The following is a 21,437-nucleotide window of genomic DNA, read 5'->3' as shown; positions in this document are numbered from 1 at the left end:
TCCATCCATCATCCATCCATCCATCCATCCATCCATCCATCCATCCAATCATCTATCTATCCATCCATCCATCTATCCCTCCATCTCATCTCATCCCTCCCTCCCTCCAACCAAACAAGCAACCAACTATCCCATCCATCTGCCCACCCATCTATTGTTCCCTCCCTCCCTCCCTCCCTTTTAATTTTAATCCTGAAATGCTGCGCAAATCTATTTGTCAGGATAGCGCAACTGTACTGCCGCCCCAAAGATGCAGAAGACTTAAATCTCGGCCTCTGGGGAGGAGGAGGAGGAGGTCCTTCTTTCTTCTCGTGCCAAAGTCGGGCGTTCTGCACATGCCCAGAAACGCCGTCTCCAAGCCAACCCCCCCCCCCCATAACCCCCCCCCCCAAACCCCAACCATCCCTCCAAGGCTTTGCCAATGAGTAGCGTGCGCGCGTGTCCCCCGGAGTGACGGGTCGGTCCCCTGCAGCCCCGAGGGCGCCCTCCCCGAATCACGCGTACTCCTCCCCCCTCCTCCGCCACACCTTCAGCGAACGGCGCCAGAAGGGTTAAGCGGCGGGCGCGGGGGGCCCGGGAGGAGCTGCGCAAAGCAAGCGGAGGGGAGGCCGGGCGGATTGCGGGCGCCGCTCAATCGCCTCCTCCGCGCTGCCGCCGCCGCCGCCGCTGCCGCTTTTGGCCAAAGCCACCCAGCGGCCGCCGCAGTCCCGCGCCCGGCTCCTGTCCGCTACCATGCCGCTGCCCCGCTCCGGTCCGGGCAGCGCTTCTGCCGGCGCGGCTGCCCGGCTCGCGCCCGCTCTGAGCCCGGGATCGGCCTGCGCGCCGCCGCCGCCGCCGCTGCAGGATGGTGCAGAAGTCGCGCAACGGGGGCGTGTATCCGGGCACCTCGGGCGAGAAGAAGGTGGGCTTCGTGGGGCTGGACCCCGCGCCCCCGAGTCCTCCCGCGACGGGGCCTGCTGATCGCCGGCTCCGAGGGGGGCGGCGGCGGCGGCGGCAAACGCGGCTCCATCCTCAACAAGCCCCGCTCGGCCGTCAGCGGGAAGCCGCCCAAGAGGAACGCTTTCTACCGCAAGCTCCAGAATTTCCTCTACAACGTCTTGGAAAGGCCCGCGGCTGGGCGTTCATCTACCACGCTTACGTGTGAGTCAAGGCAGCCCCGGAGGGAGGCAGGGAGGGCGGCAGGGGAGGCTGCGGCGCGCCCTGGCCCAGCCCTGGTAGGTTCCCCGCAGCCTCCGGCCGCCCCGCTTTCGCCGCTGCGGCCGCCTCCCCTTGGCATGCCTGTTTTTTTTTCCCCAGGGGAATCCTTTCCTTCCTCCCTTCTTTCCTCCTCTCCTTCCTTTTTTCCCTCTCTCTTTCTTCTTTCTCTCTCTTTCTTCCTTCCTTCTTTCCATCTCCTTTCTTCCCAATTCCTTCCTTCTTCCCTCTTTCCTTCCTTTTCTCCTTCTCCTTTCCTTCCCTCCCTCTCTTACTTCCTTCCTTCTTCCCATCTCCTTTCTTCCCAACTCCTTCCTTCTCCCTCTTTCCTCCCTCTTCTCTTCTCCACTTCCCCACATCTTTTCTTCCCCAACCAGCCTCCTTTCCTTTTCCCTTCTTCCTTCCTTCCCATTCTTCCTCCCTTCTTCCTTCCTCCCATCCTCCCTTCTTCCTTCTTCCCCACTGTCACACCCATCCTCCCTCCGTCTCCTCCTTCCCACCTCTCTCCCCTCTCCTCCCTCCATCTCATCTTTCCGTTTTAGAATAGAATGGATGAGTTGGAAGGGACCTTGGAGGTCTTCTAGTCCAGCCTCCTGCTCAAGCAGGAGAACCTATACCATTTCAGTTTTCCTTCCTTCCTTCCTCCTTCCTTCCTTCCTCCTTCCTTCTTCCTTCTTCCTTTTTCCTTTTTCTCCTTCCTTCCTTCCTTCCTCCCCCCTCGTCCCTCCCTCTCTCCCTCCCTCCCTCCCTGTGGCCTCCTTTGCAGATCTCCATCAGTGGTTTATTCCTGCTCTGAGTTCCAGTTTTTTTCACCTTTCCCCCCTCCCTCCCGTCCTCTTTATCTCCATCCAGCTATGTCTCTGGGGATTTCCTTTCTTACAAACATCCCTCATCCTCCTCTGCCTCTTTTCTTCTTCGCCTCTGCCATGCAAGTGGCTTCTCGCTTCCCCATCCCTCTCTTCCGTATTGGCCCTCTTTCAGCCCATTCCTCCCCTTAGGAGTGTGCTTTAGCAGCCACAAGAGAAATGCTCCCCTTCGCAGTTGGTATCTCCCACTTTTCTTCCTTTCCCCCCCTCCTCCCTCCCTCCATGTGCAGGTAGAAGGGTCATTCAGCAGTTAGCTATTCAAACCTCAGGGGTGGGGGAGCCATCATTTCAATCCTGGTTCTAGGAAACCTTGCTTGCTCCCATGAAGGATGCATGTTTGCATCATCCATCCTTCGATTATTTCTTGGTCCATAGTTGAAGGAAAGCAAGAAAGGGGCGAAATAAAGAAAGGGAGGAGATGAGTGCAAAAAAAAGTTTCACTCTCATAACATTTAATAAGAGGGACGTGGTGGCTCAGTGGCTTAAGCCGCTGAGCTTGTCGATCAGAAAGGTTGGCGGTTCGAATCCCTAGCGCCACGTAACGGAGTGAGCTCCCGTGACATGTCCCAGCTTCTGCCAACCTAGCAGTTCGAAAGCACATAAAAATGCAAGTAGAAAAATAGGAACCAACTTTGGTGCGAAGGTAACAGCGTTCGTGCGCCTTTGGCGTTGAGTCATGCCGGCCACATGACCACGGAGACGTCTTTGGACAGCGCTGGCTCTTCGGCTTTGAAACGGAGATGAGCACCGCCCCCTAGAGTCGAGAACGACTAGCACCTATGTGCGAGGGAAACCTTTACTTTTACCTAACATTTAATAAGCTAAACTCTGAGAATTATCCTTTAGAGGTGGGGTGTCCATCCAGCCTTGGCAACTTTGGAGACCTGTGGACTTCAACTCCCATGATTCCCCAGCCAGCAAGGGTAATTGCTGGATGGCTGGGGAATACTGGGAGTTCGAATCCACAGCTCTCCAAAGTTGCCAAGGTTGAATATCCCTACTTTGCAATAAAATGATAGTCAAGCCTTAAATTAAGGTTTATTGTATGCAATTTATGCAAACCTGAATCGGAACTCATTGCTTGTGGAATTCAGTATATTTCTGGTCATAGGGCGAAACTGGCATACCGTAAGTACAGTATTTCAGGAAATGTGCTTAAAGTCCCCACCAGCTAAACTAAACCTGACGTATGTGGCTTTAAGTAGAGCCGAGGTGGCGCAGTGGTTAGGGTGCAGTACTGCAGCCACTTCAGCTGACTGTTAGCTGCAGTTCGGCGGTTCAAATCTCACCGGCTCAGGGTTGACTCAGCCTTCCATCCTTCCGAGGTGGGTAAAATGAGGACCCGGATTGTTGTTGGGGGCAATATGCTGACTCTGTAAACCGCTTAGAGAGGGCTGAAAGCCCTATGAAGCGGTATATAAGTCTAACTGCTATTGCTATTGCTATTGCTAAATAACGATCAAATATGCCTTCTGTGTTTATGGGCAAAACAGGACCTTAAACCTTTGGAAGAGAATTCTCTGTAGCTCAGGATGAAACTGTGGGGGTCATTGGTCCTCTGTGAGTTTGGCTGTGTTCTTGCAGACGTTTCATTACCCAACTAGGTAACTTCATCAGTGCTAGAAGGAAGTGGGGTTTGTGGATAAGAGGAGAAGGAGTGGAAGGGGAGGAGGCAGAGAAGGAGGATTGTGGGGTCCTTGATGTTCTCTGAGCTTGGCTGTTTATTGCAGACGTTTCATTACCCAACTAGGTAAGATCATCAGTGCCAGAAGGGTGTGAGGAGGAGGAAGAGGAGGAGGAAAAAAAAGACTGTGGGGTCGTTGGTGCTTTCAGAGCTTATCTGTTTTCTTGCAGACGTTTCATTATCCAACTAGGTAACATGATCAGTGCTACAGTAGAAGGAAGTGGGGTTTGTGGAGAAGAGGAGAAGGGAAAGGGAGGAGGAGGAGGGAAAGGGAGGAGGGCAGAGAAGGGGGATTTTGTGGTCCTTGGTGCTCTCTGAGCTTGGTTGTTTTCTTGCAGATGTTTCATTACCCAACTAGGTAACATCATCAGTGCATGAGTGTGTGCATCCTTATACTTATACATACTTAAAATGTTACCTTTGGTAGTTGGGTAATGAAACATCTGCAACAAAACAACCAAGCTCAGAGAGGACCAAGGACTCCACAGGAAAGTTTGCTGCAGGGGCAGCCAAATCCTTGGCTTGTCTCGAAAAATGCTCGGCTTGCTTACTGGAGCTCTTCATCTTTCATCTTAATATTCTTTAAATGTTTTATTTCTCCAAATATTCAACGTGGAGAACATACCTAATACTTCTTCTAATTTTTGCACAACAACACTGTGAGGTGGGTTGGGCTGAGAGGAGGACTGGTCCAAAGCAGAGCCGAGGTGGCACAGTGGTTAAATGCAGCACTGCAGGCTACTTCAGCTGACTGCAGTTCTGCAGTTCGGCTGTTCAAATCTCACCGGCTCAAGGTTGACTCAGCCTTCCATCCTTCCGAGGTGGGTAAAATGAGGACCCGGATTGTTGTTGGGGGCGATATGCTAACTCTGTAAACTGCTTAGAGAGGCTGAAAGCCCTATGAAGCGGTATATAAGTCTAACTGCTATTGCTATTGCTATTGCTAAAGTCACTCAACCAGCTTTCATGCTTAAGGTGGAACTAGTCTTGTGGTCTGCCGGCAGCCTGGGGAGCTGGCAGCAGATTCGGACAGTGAGGAGGTTGGGGAGGAAGATGGGCCTGGAGTCTGGGGAAGGCTCTGAGGAGGGCTCTGTGTCGGAGGCAGAGTGGGGGCCAGAGCCGTATGCCAGTTATCAGCTGCCTTCAGAGTCAGACATCAGTGAGGCAGAAGAACAGCTGGAGCCTGTTCCCAGTGTGCGTATGCGCAGAGTTGCCAGACAAAGGGAACAGCTAAAGAACAGGGGGCGACTTGGGAGTAAGGCCACAGGTGGATGGTGAATGGCCCCTCCCAGAGGGAATAAAAGAGGAGCGAAAGGGGAGTGGAGTTTGCAGGAGACCATTAGTTCATTCCTGCATTCTGGCCAAGTATTGCAGCATCTGAAAGATATCGGCCTGTCCATTCTCCAAGTCTGATAAAGGTCAGTAATTGTGAACTTTCTTGAAAGACTATGGGAGAGGAAAGACTTTGCCGGAGAGGAATTCATTGGAAATCAAATAAAGGGGTTTATTGGAACAAGGACTTGGCTTCATGTTGCTGGGGGAAGCCTAAGTTCAGAACAACTAGAACTCAGGAATCTCCTAGCGATTGGCCCAAAGTCACTCAACCAGCTTTCATACCTAAAGCAGGACTAGAAACTTCATAGTCTCCTGATTTCTAGCAATAGAGCCAACTAACTCTCATATCAGAATGTTCAGGAAAGGCTTAAAGCGTTTAGCGTGTTTTTGTGGAGTGATAACACTTGTGTGGTTACTCTTTGGAATGAGTCCAGCTTCAAAATGAGCCGAACAATACTGCTAGGTGCTTTGCTGTGTATCTCCTTAGTTGTTTTCCTAGCTGACCTACATACTCCTCAGTGTTTTTTTTTAAATATTTATGTACCAGAGAACAGAGTTTTTCAACCTTGTCAACCATGCTGGCTGGGGAATTCTGGGGGATGAAGTCCACCCAACTTAAAGCTACCAAGGTTGAGAAATACTGTTCTCGATAAATTCTTGCCCTTAGCCGGGAATGAATTTAGGTATACTGTTGCATGAGGTTTTCCTTGATGGTGTAAAAAAAAAAAAGATAACGAGCCCTCTTCTTGTTTAGTTTATTGAAAGCAAGCTGTTTGTTCTTTTACTTACAAGAACAGTGAATGAGATTGGGGTTTAAGTTTTATTAGGAATTTGAAATAGTAGCAATGAATGGCAAATATTTTATCTCGGGGATTCCTTGGACCCCCATTAGTTAGTTTTCCATATTAAATTATAAGTTGCTTAATCAAATTCAACATCACAGAAAAATCATTCAGCCTCCCTCCCTCCCTCCCTCCCTCCCTTCCTTCCTTCCTTCCTTCCTTCCTTCCTTCCTTTTTTCCTTCTTTCTTCTTTTTCTTCTTCCTCCCTCCCTTCTGTTCTGACCTATGCTTCCAAGATCATGAAGCTGACTCCTTGTCCCGATGAAACCTCTTTTATTTAGGTTAAAGGGAATTCCACTCCAGGCAAACAATCGTTCATGAGATTTCACAACTACAGACCTTTATCAGGCTTGGAGTGTTGCCAGGCCAATATCTTCCAAACTCCAAGCTGTAGCAGCAATTACTCGGCAAGAAGTCAGGAACAGATCTTCACTCTAATGAATTGAACTAATTGTGTCCTGCAAACTCCACTCCCCTTTCGCTCCTCTTTATCCCCCTATGGGAGGGCCATTCACCGTCCAGCTGTGCCTTTACTCCCGAGTCGGCCCTTGTTACTTAGCTGTTCCCTCTCCTGGCAGCTCTGCACATGGGCACATTGGGAACAGGCTCAAGCTGTTCTTCTGCCCCACTGATGTCCAACTCCGAAGGCAGCTGATAAACTGCGGATGGCCCTGGTCCCATCTCTGCCTCCGACACAGAACCCTCATCTGAGCCTTCCCCAGACTCAGGACTGGCCCAGGTTCCTCCCCAACCTCCTCACTGTCCGAATCTGCTGCCAGATCTGCTGGCTGCTGGTGGGCCACAACATCTCCTCCCTTCTTTCCCCTCCATCCCTCTCTTTCCTCTTCCATCCCTCCCTCCCTCCCTCCCTCTCTTCCTTCCTCTAAAAACAACCCTTAACAAATATGCTGACTAGGTATCCTCTGTTTTCATATCAAATTTGTGGTCTTCTGTTGGCATTGACATCAACATCCATTCGGGGCTGTTGCGTTCTGGATATCTGCCAGTTTGCAAATGGGGCTCGAGAGAAATGTTTTATTGGCTAATTCCAAAGACGTTGTTATTCCTGAAGAAGCAGAAATAAAAAGAATGAACTCGGGCTGGACGTTACCTGCGGAAGATTGATGCAGCTACAAAGTATTTCAGTGGAAAATATTTTAAAAGCTTTGCCGTTCAAACTGCAATTCTTTAATCTGACATAAAAGGATGGGCGCTGTTTGCATGCCAGTTGCTTTGCATGCATTGCAAGTACAGGGAGGTCCTTGAATTATAACAGCTCTCTTAGCGACCGTTTGAAGTCACAACAGCACTGAAAAAGGTGACCTGTGACCGTTTCCCCACACTTAACGATTCCCACGATCACGTGATCAGAATTCGGACACTTGGCAACTGATTCATTTTATGACGGTCGCGGAGCCCTGGGGTGTGTGTCATGTCATCCCCTTTTGCGACCTTCTGACGAGCAAAGTCAAGGAGAAGCCCGACTCACTTAACAACCGTGTTATTAATTTAACAAATGCAGTGATTCACTGAACTGCTGCGGCCAGAAAGGTTGTAAAATGGGACAAAACTCACCTAACAACTGTCTCGCTTAGCAACAGAGATTTGGGCTGAGTTGTGATCATAAATAACGTAGCATAGCATAGCATAGCATAGCATAGCATAGCATAGCATAGCATAGCATAGCATAGCATAGCATAGAGCTGGAAGGGACGTTGGAGGTCTTCTAGTCCAGCCCCCCTGCTCAAGCAGGAGATCCTATTCCATTTCAGACAAGTGACTGTCCAGTCTCTTCTTAAAACTTCCAGTGATGGAGATCCACAGCTTCTGGTGGCAAGCTGTTCCACTGGTTAATTGTCCTCACTTAGGAAGTTCCTCCTTAATTTTGGGTTGCTTCTCTCCTTGATTAGTTGCCATACATTGTTTCTCATCCTGCCTTCAGGTGCTTTGGAGAATAATTTCACTTCCTCCTCTTTGTGGCAAGCCCCTCAATCCTGGTATGCTAGGATTGCTATCATGTCCCCCCCCTAGCTCTTCTTTTCTTTAGACTAGCCAAACCCAAATCCTACAGCCATACTTCATATGTTGAAGACAATGTATGAAGACTTCAGGGATGGGGGAAGTTGGAAATGATAAGATGGGGGAAATCCATAAAAGCCATAGATTACCTCTTGTACATTTTATTACTATAATAGTCATGCACGGGTTGAAATATAGAGTGGAAATTTCGTTTCCTTTGAGGTGTGAAGGAACACACGTGGTTTCGCAAAATGAACCATCTGGTAGAATCCAGTTTTGAGAGTTCTTGTTGAAAACAATCACACAAACAAAACATTGCAATCCTAAGAACATCACAAGGCTGTTGCTAGAGTAAGAGAAAAGTCACTTTCGTCCAGCACATTGGTTCTCAACCGAGATCAGAGATGGCGAACCTCCTTTGGCTTGTGTACCATAAGGGGGGGAGCGCGGGGGGGGGAGGATCGTGCGCGGGTGTGCTGCACCCATAATGCAATGCATAACCCCTCCAGTGCACTTATCGCACATGAGAGGCGCTCCCCCCCATTTTTTGCATGCTTTTTTCGCCCTCCCCAGGCTCCAGAGGCTTTATAGGAGCCTGGGGGAGGGGACGAAAACAGCATCCCCCCCCCGAAGGCCCTCCGAAGGCTTCAGGGACCTTCAGAAGGCTTCCCTGAAGCCTCCGGAGGACCTAAAAAGGACCTATGAGCAACTGGAAGTCCGTTCCCAAACTTCCGGTTTGCCCATAGGGCCGTTTTTTTTTTGCGCTCCGGAGGCTTCAGGGACGCTCCTGAGGCTTCAGGGACGCTCCTGAAACCTTCCGGTTTACTTGTAGGGCCAGTTTTAAGTCCCTGAAGCCTCCAGAGGGCTTAAACTGACCCTATGAGCAAACCGGAAGTCCGTTCCCAAACTTCCGGTTTGCCCATAGGGCCGTTTTTTTTGCGCTCCGGAGCGTCCCTGAAGCCTCTGGAGGACCTCCGGGGGGGGGGGGGAAGGCTCTTTTCGCCCTCCCCAGGCTCCTATAAAGCCCTCTGGAGCCTGGGGAAGGCGAAACATGCCTTTAAAAAAGGCTGAACTCAGCTGGCCTCATGTGCCCCTGACAAATGGCTCCGCGTGCCACCTGTGGCATGTTTGCCATAGATTTGCCATCCCGGACCTAGATAGGTCTGTGGACTTCAACTCCGCAGGCCGGTGCGTGCGAAGGGATCATCCTCTGGAAAAGCCGAACTTCCAGGTTCTAGTGTACACACACACCCGTTAATCAGCTGGCTGGCGCGCATGTGCAGGCTGGTTTTTGACACTGCTACACGCACGAAGGCATCGCGCTCCAGAAAAGCTGAACCTCCAGGCTCTAGCACCCCCGCCCGCCCAACAATCAGCTGGCTGGTGTGCATGCGCACACCAGTTTTCAGCACTGCCGCACAGACGAAGGACAGATGATCATCGCACATGCATGCACGCCAGGAACCCGGAAGAGAAACAGGCAAGACCGTGTGTGCCAAGTGACATGGCTTCATGGGCCACTTTAGGCACCCTGTGCCATAGGTTCGACATCACAGTCTTCGCTCTTTAACTCTGCCCTAGTCTTAAAACAGCACATGTACCTGGGCTACTTAGAGACCCATTTAAATGTTCCCAAGTTGAGGATTCCTTAATGCTCTGAATTTGGTTGCTTGCTTGCAGACATTTCATTACCCAGCTAGGTAACATCATCAATGCTAAAAGAGAGTGTAGTTTGCTGTCCGCTATGTAGGAGAGATTAGGCAGAGGACCAGCAGAGCACATTGTTGAACACCCAACTAGCAGTCAGACGATGTGATTAAAACTGCTTATTTGCACAACCATAGTTTTTAACTAGGAAACTGTGAGTATCCTAAGCCAAGCTAAATCTCCCAAGCTAGAGAATTCCTGGAAGCCTGGCACTTAGGTAAATCAGCCATCAATGGCCACACTGAGATAAACAGCGTCTACATATCATTATGCTGACCCTGTAAACCGCTTAGAGAGGGTTCTAAAGCACTGTGAATCGGGAGAAAATGATACTGCTAGAAACAATTAGCCCCCCACAAAAAGAAGTGGGGGGGGGGGAGAGACCAAAACACCATTAAGATTAGTACTAGACCAACCATCAAGCAATGAACAATATACCCCATAAGAACGACTAACTCAGGCGAACAATCAGAGAACAACAGCCTAATCAAGGAACCACCAAGAATTACTCCCACCACCACTGACGGGGCAAATCACTATTCCCTTCTAGCCCTGTTGATGTTACCTATTTGGGTAATGAAATGTCTGTACGAAAACCACCAAGCTCAGAGGTCACCAAGGACTCCACAGTAGTAGTAGTAGTAGTAGTAGTAGTAGTAGTAGTAGTAGTAGTGTAGTCGTCCTCCTCCTCCTCCTCCTCCTCCTCCACCACCACCACCACCACCACCACCACCACCACCACCTCCTCCACCTCCACCTCCTCCTTCACCACCTCCTCCTCCTCCACCTCCTCCTCCTCCTCCATCACCACCACCATCTCTTCCACCACCACCACCACCACCACCACCTCCTCCTCCTCCTCCTCCCTCCTCCAACACCACCACCTTCTTCTCAACCCTCCACTGATGATGTTACCTAATTTGCAGTGAAATGTCTGCAAGAAAACAACCAGAGAGCACCTGTCGCCCTCTCTACAAATCCCACTCCTTTCTGACGCTGATGATGTTAACTAGTTGGGTAATGAGAGGTCTGCCAAAAAAACCCACCAAGCTCAGAGAACCCCCAAGGACCCCACAATTCAGCCCTGAGCCACAAATATCGTCTTCCATTGCTACAATTCTAAGTTTGTTCATCATTTTGTGGTTTAGCCTAAGGCACAAACCCTCCTTATTTGTTAATTTCAGGATTTATTATATAAAACCCATTATATAAACCCAGAAAGTCATTTAGTTCTGTAAGCAGCTAGACATGCCACACAACACACAGTTGTTGTGTGTATCAGCCTTTCCCTAAATTGGTTCTTTCCATATTTGATGCTGGCTAAGGGAAACTGTATTCGGCAGAATAAATCTTTTTTTAAAAAATTGAATGACTCTTGAGGTTCTAGCAGAAAATCAAATTCGATTTGACCCAACATGAAATCTTGATCTATCTTTAGGTGTCCTTGGTGCCTCTATCATAACTTTTCGATCTGTGTTGAATCACGCTGCCTGGGAAATTATGAGAGTTGAAATCCCAAACCCCTGGAAGGTATTATTGGAGAAAAGAAAATCTGTGCAAGGGAACATCGGAATGTATTTTTATCCTCTTCACCCCTTCCATTTTCCTCTCCTTTCTGCCTTACCCTTCAGACTCCAAAATTTATGATGGCTTGCAAAGCTAGGTCACGAAGACAGGAGTATATTCAGCGGCAGATATCTGGCTAGGTTCCAAGAAAGAAAAACAGAATAGATTTATTACTGAGTCACAAAGAACTACAAATGTGTAAAAACCATAATGGGTTACAAACAGGACCAAAGTGAAAAATAAATGCCGGAAAACTTTCCACTAGTTCTGTCTCTCCTGCTTTTCTTGAAAGCTAGCCATTAATATACATAGTTGGGCTTGCTAATTTACAGTTGCTGCCTTTAAAACTCTTGCTATGCTCAGGAACTCGAAAGAAAGAAAGAAAGAAAGAAAGAAAGAGTTGCGATCCGCCAGTGGCTAGTGGAGCTGGCAGCGGACTCAGACAGTGAGGAGGTTGGGGAGGAACATGGGGCAGTCTTGGAGTCTGGGGAAGGAGGCAGAGACAGGGCCAGGGCCATATGCCAGTTATCAGCTGCTGTCAGCATTCCAAGTATCATGTAGAATTAAATCAGAGTCCAAGGCAAAACGATCCTTAAAGTTCCAATTTAATAAATCAGACATCTTAGAACATCTGTGGAATCCCAATTCTGGAAGTTACATCAGATTCCCACCCAGTTGAAAGTTCATGATGTTGTCCCCACACTCACAAATCCATCACATGGTCCAATCTTCTTCTTCCACCCTGGCATCTCCACCCAGCTGTTTCCGGTCAGGTGCAGAGGTGCGGAGACAAAAGATGACCTTGGGCTTCTAGAAAAGAATGACAACAATACATTCCACCATTCTACTTCTTTCTATTCCCCCCTCCCAAATACTACACTAATGAAACAGCATAATGAAATAAGAGGGAGTGTGGCAGGCCAAAGATCCTAAAAGGGATATAACTGCAGGCCTGACAGCTGCCTTCAGAGTCAGACATCAGTGAGGCAGATGAACAGCTGGAGCCTGTTCCCAGTGAGCGCATGCGCAGAGTTGCCAGACGAAGGAAACCGCTAATGAACAGGGATTGACTTGGGAGTAAGATCACAGGTGGATGGTAAATGGCCCCTCCCAGAGGAAATAAAAGAGGAGCGAAAGGGGAGTGGAGTTTGCAGAAAACAATTAGTTCACTTCATTGGTTCCTGACTCTCCGAGACTCCTTTCCAAGTTTGCAGATATAGGCCTGGCAGCTCTCCAAGCCAGATAAGGTCTGTGACTATAAATCCTCCCTTGAAGGACTTTGCTGGATATGAATGAGCAGAATTCACAGTAAATGAATAAAAGGGCTTTTTGTCGGGACAAGGGGTCTGCTTCGTGCTCTCAGAAAGCCTATGTCCAAACAGAAAGGGGGGAGGAATCAAATTTCTTTTTTTTTATTATAATTTTTTTTACATTTAAAAAAAAACAAGCACAGACAAATATAAAACATAAAACCATCTTCCAGTTTCGTACAGTGTGTCGATTGGTTACAAAACATTTGTGCATCTTCAGCATAGTCTTCACTTAGAATTTATATAGAATCTCGTATTATCAATTTGATGTATAGGTATGCAATTATTATCATTGTTAAACATTTATTTGACTATAACTATTATTACTTCATTTTATGTGAGATAGTCTAAATTTTGAATAAATTTATATTATGGCATTTCATTACATCATCCTAAAGCCATCCAGTAGTAATACATCTTTATAAAAAATTTTGAATCCCACCACAAGGATGATCTGTATTTGCTAACACCCCGTAAAATCTTCCTCCTCCCTCCGTCTAAGAGGGACACCCACTTCCTATTTGAGAAGTAAAAGGGGGTCTCTCCTTTTACAACTTATGCAACTTCTCTTATTTGAAGAGCCTTCTGGTTGTTTGTTGAGAAAGGAACATTTTTTGTAATTATTTTAATTTTATCAATTTCATATATACATTCACAATTATATGATCTCATAACTGTTATTAATAATATGTATTTATAACAATTTTTCCCTACCGTTGACAATATACTTGAAGATTGCTTTTTTAACATCCCATAGATCCATCTTATCTTACAACGGTCCTACTTCTTCTTCCCTCCCTCCCTCTTTCCTTCCCTCGTTTCTTCTCTCCTACTCCCCTTCCTTCCTTCCCTCCCTCCTTCCCCTTCCCTCCTTCTCTCCTTCCCTCCTTCCTTCCCTCCTTCCTTCCTTCCCTCCTTTCTTTTCTCCTTCTCTCCTTCCTTTCCCCCTTCCTTTCCTCCTTCCTTCCCCCTTCCTTCTCTCCTACATTCCCTCCTTCCTTCCCTCCTTTCTTCTCTTCTTCTCTCCTTCCTTCCCTCCTTCCTTCCCTCCTTCCTTCCTTCCCTCCTTCCTTCCCTCCCTCCTTCCTACCCCCCTTTCTTCTCTCTCTTCTCTCCTTCCTTCCTTCCTCCTCTCCTTTCCCTTCTCTCCTTCCCCTTCCTCCCCTTTACCCTTCCCCTCTTCTTCCCATTCCTCCCCTCTTTCCTACTCTTACATTCCCTCCCATTCTTCCTCTACCTTTCCAGAGAAAGGAACATTTATTTAATTATCTCCCCGAGTTTCACTAAACCTGGGCCAGCAAGTTTGGACAGAGATAAATTGGTATGTCTGTCCTCAAAGTGTGCCACACTCAGCAAAATGCCAGCTCTCATTAGAGTTCCTTTTTCTCAAACCATGGTAGGAAAAAAGTTTCCCAAGAAGATTGAAATGGTGCATCTTAACCGAATAACAGAATTGGGAGGGACCTTTGAGGTCTTCTAGTCCAACCCCGCTTCAGACAAATGGTTATCCAACAACTTCTTAAAAATCTCAGTGATGGAGCATCCAAAACTTCTGGGGGCAACTCATTCCAATGATTATTTTTTTTTTCTGTTAGGAAATTTCTCCTTAGTTCTAGGTTGCCTCTCTCCTTGATTAGTTTCCATCCTTTGCTTCTTGTCCTGCCTTCTGGTGCTTTGGAGAATAAATCGTCTCCTTCTTTATGGCAGCCCCTCAAATATTGGAAGACTGCTATTATGTCATGCCTGGTCCTTCGTTTTATCATACTAGACATATCCAGTTCTAGCAACCCTCCAGCCACCTAATCATCTTTGTTGCTCTTCTCTGCATTCTTTCCAGAGTCTCAGTATCTTTTTGGTGATCTTCTAAGAATGTGATTGGTAGTCCTTCCAAGTTGGACGTCTGCTGTCTGATTTCTGCCTGTTTTTTGAAAAGTTCCTTTCTCTCTCTCCTTTATATTTTTGCAAGACAGACAAAATAATCCCGCTTTGCACAATTCACCGACAAAAGGGCGACCGACAAAAGCGGGCCCGACCAAACTGTGGTGACAAAACTGCGAGTTCTAAACCGCGCCGATGAATGAGCGCTGAAACACGCCGACAACAGCGCGCCGACAGAAGCGCGCTGTAAACCTAACCCTAACCCTAACCCTAACTCTAAACCTAACCCTAGCCCTAACCCTAACCCTAACCCTAACCCTAACCCTAACCCTAACCCTTACCCTTACCCTTACCTTAACTTAAATCACGCTTCTGTCAGCGTGCTGTTGTTGGCGCGTTGATGACGTTGCGGTTTTAGCACCGCGGTTTTGTCAGCACGCTTTTGTCATGCGCGCATTTGTCGGGTCATGGCTTTGCACTACTAGGGTGCGTCTGAAAATATCCGTCCGTCCGTCCGTCCCTCCCTCCCTCCCTCCCTCCCTCCCTCTCTCTCTCCCTCTCTCTCTCCCCAAACTGTCTCAGAAACATTCTGTCCTGATTGGGAGGACAGATGTAGAGATCTAGGACAAGAATTTAGCTCTGCGTTTCACACGCGCGGCAATAAGTGTGAAAAGGATTTTGAAGCCACAGTCAGCACTGTCACACCTCTGCTAAAAAGGCCATTGCAGTTTTAGGTTGCATCAATAGAAGGACAGTTTCCAAGTGACTGGAAGTATTATTTTTAAAAAAATCTCCATTAGTCCAAACACTTTATCAAGAGCAGAAGGTTGGATTAGGAGCAGAAGTGGTATTCAGCCGGATCGGACCGGTTCACTCAAACTGGTAATGGAAATCGCGGGTAGCCCCGCCCAACTGCCCTGGCTCCATGCCATCCTATTTAGGCATGTTTTTGAGGCTGGCAAAAATGTGCAAAGCGCAGGTTGGGCACATGAGTGGAAGGGGTGCATGCACCCATGAAATGAGCGTGTGCGCGCGGGGTGAACCGGTGGTAACAAAATGTGAAATCCACCACTGATTTGAAGATCTCCAAATTTCCTTCCAACTCTATTATTCTGTTTTTTTGTTACATACTGTATTTAATTCTGTTGGAAGAAATATCCATCTGGTTCATTTGCAAGTGGGGAGAAAGACCCTGGAAACATGGAGGCTGATTGGAAAGATGGTTTATTGAGGAAGCAGAACCACATGGATTTGAGATCCTGTGCAGCTGACCACATGAAGTTGAGACTGAAGGGTTTTTTATACCTTTTTCTTGGGGCTTGCCCTTGAGCTTCCTGTTCCTGTGCAAGAACATGTATTCTATTGGCTGTAGTCAGACTGCCACGGGGCCATGTAGGGGTCATGTTTGCCTGAAACAAGTTAGGTTGAAGCCTGGAGGGTGATGCAACCTCCCCAGGTGATTGTGCCATGTGGTGAGCTCTGCTGATAGATAATCCTATTATGTCCTGGAGGACCGTGCCTTGTTGTAAGAAATGTCCCTCTGGTTCAGTTCCAAATGGGGAGAAAGACACTGGAAACATGGTGGCTGTTTGGAAAGATGGTGTTTTTTTTTTTTTAATTAAAGTATTTTTATTAGTAAAAGAAAAATACAACAACCAATATCTGGTAAAAGACAATACAACATCCACTGTTTCACTTTACATTTGACTGTGTTTCAAGACATTCCCATAATATCAAAATCCTTATAGGCATCAAAGGTTGGGTATCTTCTCCCCTCCCTCCCTCTTTCCTTACCTTGTTTCTTCTTTCCCACTCCCCTTCCTTCCCTCCCTCCTTCTCTCCTTCCCTCCTTCCTTCCCTCCTTTCTTTTCCCTTCCTCCTTTCCTTCCCCTTCCCTTTCCTCTCTTCTTCCCCCCTCCTTCTCTCATATCTTCCCTCCCTCCTTTCCTCCTTCCCTCCTTCCATTCTCTTCTCTTGAGTTCCCTCCTTTTCTTCCCTCCTTCCCTCCTTCCTATCTACTCTCCTTCTCTCCTTCTCTCCTTCCTTCCCTCCCTCATTCCCTCCTTGCTTCCCTGCCTTCTTCCCTCTCTCCTTCCTATCCCACTTTCTTCTCTTTCTTCTCTCCTTTCTTCTTTCCACCTCTCCCTTCCCTTCTCTCCTTTCTCTTCCTCCTTTTTAACCTTCCCCCCTTCTTCTGCCTTTCCCTTTTTCCTGTTTCTCTCCTTGGAAAGATGGTTTTAATGGTGGACAGGACCACATGGCTTGAAGACGTTGGGTGAAGAAAAAAGAGAGAAGAGATGGTGAGAGTCCCTGAGTTTAATGCCCTCTCTGGGCTTTTGAATTTGAGCTTGCATTCTGATTGGTTGTCAGACTCCCATGGGGCCATGCAGGGGCAACTCTGTAGGCTGCCCTGAGTCCCAGGCTTGGTTGAGCCTTGCTGGGTGATGTAATCTTCCCAGGTGAAATGTGAGCTGGGTAGAGGCTAATCCTATCATGTCCTGAGGGCCATGTCTTAATCCCATCACCCTAGAGCTGAAGGGGGGGAGCTGCAGGGAGCTGCTTTGTCTTTAAAACAGGTTTCTCCTTTTCTCATCCAGGGAAATATAACATTCTGCCTTTTTAATATTTCCTAAAACATTTCACTCTTCTAGGAAAAGGGTGGATGCTAACTTTCTACACACCAAAAAGTAGTTGCTGCAAGAGGAGAAGGAGGAGGAGGGGGATTATTACAGGTAATCCTCGATTTATGACCACAATTGGGATCAGGATTTCCATAGCTAAGCAAGGTGACTGTAGAATAGAATAGAATGGAATGAAATAGAATAGAACAGAACAGAACAGAACAGAACAGAATAGAATAACAGAGTTGGAAGGGATCTTGGAGGTCTTCTAGTCCAACCCCCTGCTTAGGCAGGAAACCCTACATCACTTCAGACAAATGGTTATCCAACATCCTCTTAAAAACCTCCAGCGTTGGAGCATTCACAACTTCTGGAGATAAGTTGTTCCACTGGTTAATTGTTCTCACTGTCAGGAAATTCCTCCTTAGTTCTAGGTTGCGTCTCTCCTTGATTAGTTTCCATCCATTCCTTCTTCTTGTGCTGTCTTCAGGTGCTTTGGAGAATAGGTTGACTCCCACTTCTTTGTGGCAGCCCCTGAGCTATCGGAAGACTGCTATCCTATCTCCCCTAGTCCTTCTTTTCTTTAAACTAGACATACCCAGTTCCTGCAAATGTTATCATCTGTAAATGATAGTTAGAATAGAATAGAGTAACAGAGTTGGAAGAGACCTAGGAGGTCTTCTAATCCAATCCCCTGCTTAAGCAGGAAACCCTACACCAGTGTTTCTCAACCTTGGCAACTTGAAGATGTCCGGACTTCAACTCCCAGAATTCCCCAGCCAGCATTCGCTGGCTGGGGAATTCTGGGAGTTGAAGTCCGGACATCTTCAAGTTGCCAAGGTTGAGAAACACTGCCCTACACTACTTCAAACAAATGGTTATCTAATCTCTTCTTAAAAAAATAGTTACAGGAGCATCTTCCTCCTCCTCCAGGGTTGCTCACACTGCCTTCAGTAATTGTTTAATTTTTTTTCTTTCTCCTTCCTTTCTGCATCCTGTGACAAGCAGAAGGAGTTGATTCATCCTTGGTTTATAAAGCAAGGAAGATGGGGTGGGGGGGGTGGGGAATTAGCGCCTTCGATTGACAGATGGCAGTTTTCACGTTGCTCAGAGGCAGGGAGTGAAACCCACATGCTGTAGGGAAACTGTGTCCTTCCTTCCTCGGAGAATCTCTTGTGAAGCCACGGTGTTTCTTTCAGAGGAGTCTATCCGTTGTATCTCAGAAGGATCAGCTGCTCCAGTGGTTAGCTGGGGAAAAAATATATCAGTGGGTGTGATTAGCAAGAACGAAAGACTCCCAAGAAATACAGAGACTATCATATCTCTTGGTAAGCCTCTGTTCTGTGCTTACTTGTTTTCATTAGGAAAAAAAAAATCACCTTGAGAATAGAATAGAATAACAGAGTTGGAAGGGAACTTGGAGGTCTTCTAGTCTCGCCCCCTGCTTAGGCAGGAAACCCTACACCACTTCAGACAAAAGATTATCCAACATCTTCTTAAAAACTTCCAGTGTTGGGGCATTCACAATTTCTGGAGGCAAGTTGTTCCACTGATTAATTGTTCTAACTGTCAGGAAATTTCTCTATAGTTCTAAGTTGCTTCTCTCCTTGATTAGTTTCCACCCATTGCTTCTTGTCCTACCCTCAGGTGCTTTGGAGAATAGTTTGACTCCCTCTTCTTTGTGGCAACCCCTGAGATATTGGAACGCTGCTGTCATGTCTCCCCTAGTCCTTCTTTCTATTAAACTAGACATCCCCAGTTCCTGCAACCATTCTTCATATGTTTTAGCCTCCAGTTCCCTAATCATCTTTGTTGCTCTTCTCTGCACTCTTTCTAGAGTCATGGGATACATAGGGATGGGACCGAAATCTCAAGGAAATGGTGCAATGGTTAATAGCAGTGGGTTAGAAAATGAGAGACTGAGAGGCAGTTAGCTAGCTTTTGTGCCTCAGGCAGGACCAGAATTCACAGTCTCCTTGTGATTGGCCTGAAGTCACCCAGCTGTCTTTGCTCCCTAAGATATGACTAGAACTCACAGTCTCCTGGTCATGGACCCGATGTTACCCAGTCAATTTTCCTGCATAAGGTGGGACTAGAACTAACTGTTGCCTGGTGATTGGCCCAAAGCCACCCAGCCGACTTCCTTGTCGGAATTAGAACTCACAGTCCCCTGGTGATTGGCTCAAAGCCACCCAGCTGGCTTCCATGCCTAAGGCAGGACTAGAACTCACAGTCTCCTGGTGGTTGGCCCTAAATCACCCAGCCAGCTTTCACACCTAAGTTGGGACTAACTTTCATGTTTAAGGTGGGACTAGAACTCATATCCAGCTGGTGGTTGGCCCAAAGTCACAGTTGCACAATTCCCATGGTGATTGGCCCAAAGTCAAAGCTAAGGCGAGACTAGAACTTATAGCCAGCTGGTGATTAGCCCAAAGTCACCCAGCCTGCTTACCAATTTGTTTCCCCAACGATTTCGACTTCTTTCAATCTCTCCCCCCACCGTTTTGTGACCTGTTTCCCTAGCACTTGTGAGTCAGTAAAAGCCATGCCTGATCATACATCTCCAACAGTCCCACAACAAATTAAGGATTTAATTGAAGCAGCATTTTTCTGCTTATCGCTTTTTCTGTAGGGGGAAGGATTAAATTAACTCTGGAAACCAACCATCTGATTAATGCTTGAGACTCGAATTTGTGACTCAAGGGACAGTCTATAAATCTCTTTTGGAAATTATGCATTGCCCAAAGACAATATGAAGCTGAATGAATGGTGAAGCAAAATGCTAATATTTCCTGCCTAAGGCGGGATTAGAACTAACGGACACTAGGTGTTTGGATCAAAATTTGCGAAATGAATGAAATGTGTCAGTTGTCATCTTTCGGCTCTTTGTTGGGGTGTGTGTGCGGCCTTAAATCAGTGTTTCCCAACCTTAGCCATTTAGAGACGTGGAAACTTCAACTCCCAGATTACAGTGCTGGCTGGGGAATTCTGGGAGTTGAAGGCCACACATCTTAAAATGACTAAGGTTAGGAAACACTGCCTTAAACCCTGAGATCACAGGCTCATATGCCAAGATAAATTGTGTAATATATCTTACATATACAGCCCTGTGAGGTAGATTGGGATACAGGTTGTCCACCGTACCTTAAGTAATAACATTCTTCTTTTTGTGAGATTATTGTTTAAGTTTTAAACCCTTCCTTCCTTCCTTCCTTCCTTCCTTCCTTCCTGTTGTGGCCAGCAGAGCTGACAGCAGATTCGGACAGTGAGGAGGTTGGGGAGGAACATGGGCCAGTCCTGGAGTCTGGGGAAGGCTCTGATGAGGGCTCTGTGTCGGAGGCAGAGGGGGGGGGGCAGAGCCATCTGACAGTTATCAGCTGCCTTTGGAGACAGAGATCACTGGGGCAGAAGAACAGCTGGAGCCTGTTCCTGATGTGCTCATGCGCAGAGCAGCCAGGAGAAGGGAACAGCTAAGGAACAAGGGCTGACTTGGGAATAAGGCCACAGGTGGACCGTGAATGGCCCCTCCCAGAGGGAATAAAAGAGGAGCAACAGGGGAGTGGAGTTTGCAGGAGACAATTAGTTCATTCCTGCATTCTTGCCAAGTATTGCGGCATCTGAAAGATATCGGCCAGGCCACTCTCCAAGCCTGATAAAAGTCAGTAATTGTGAACTGTCTTGAAAGACTGTGGGCTGGAGAGGGATTTTTTTTGTAAATTAAATAAAAGGGGTTTATTGGGACGAGGACTTGGCTTTGTGCTGCTGGGGAAGCCTAGCTCAGAACACTTCCTCCCTCCCTCCCTGCCTCCCTTTTTGACCAAGGGATTGCAAGAGTGGCTGGGAAACTGTCACAGAACACTCAAAACAAAAATCACACGATCACAAGTGAATCACCACAGTTGTTACCTTAGTAGCATGGTTGTTAAGTGAATCTGGGTTCTCCAGTGACTTTGCTTACCAGAAAGTCGCAAAATGTGACCCCGGGACACTGCAACCGTCATAAATATGAGTCCGTTGCCAAGCACCTGAATTTTGATCGCATGACCATGAGGATGCTGCAACGGTCGTAAGTGTGAAAAACAGCCACGTGAGACATTTTTCAGTGGCGCTGTAACATTGAACAGTCATTAAATAAATGGTTGGAAGTCAAGGGTTACCTGAATAGGTAGATTAACGCTGAACAGAACTTGTGAACCTGTAGCTGATCTGTTGACATGCCTGTTGTGCGAAGGTAACAGGTCTGTTTTCTTTCGACACAAACTTTTCCACGAGTGGGATTGTTTCCCTCTTTGAAGATCTGCTGTCTTTGGTGGGTGTGGGAACACAGGAAGAAAAAGGTTTCCCTTCATGTGAAATTAAGGGAGAAGTCAAACCGTGGCCACATTAACAGGAGAGTAAATCATGTTTTATCACTG

At 47.3% G+C, this 21,437-nt stretch overlaps 1 protein-coding gene across 1 annotated transcript in view; it reads left to right on the top strand.

Moving 5' to 3' along the window:
• Window positions 1-844: 844 nt before the first annotated feature.
• Window positions 845-21,437, top strand: part of KCNQ2 (potassium voltage-gated channel subfamily Q member 2) — a 135,462-nt gene continuing 114,869 nt past the window's right edge. Inside the window, 3 exon segments of the mRNA XM_032218370.1 lie at window positions 845-951; window positions 953-1,107; window positions 1,110-1,140. Coding sequence (XP_032074261.1) covers window positions 845-951; window positions 953-1,107; window positions 1,110-1,140 — 293 coding nt within the window.

The sequence above is a fragment of the Thamnophis elegans genome, chromosome 5 (genome assembly GCF_009769535.1).
Source record: "Thamnophis elegans isolate rThaEle1 chromosome 5, rThaEle1.pri, whole genome shotgun sequence".
Classification (NCBI taxonomy): Eukaryota; Metazoa; Chordata; class Lepidosauria; order Squamata; family Colubridae; genus Thamnophis; species Thamnophis elegans.
The sequence above is the reverse complement of the archived record's forward strand: the minus strand, read 5'-3'. Positions and strand labels throughout refer to the sequence as shown.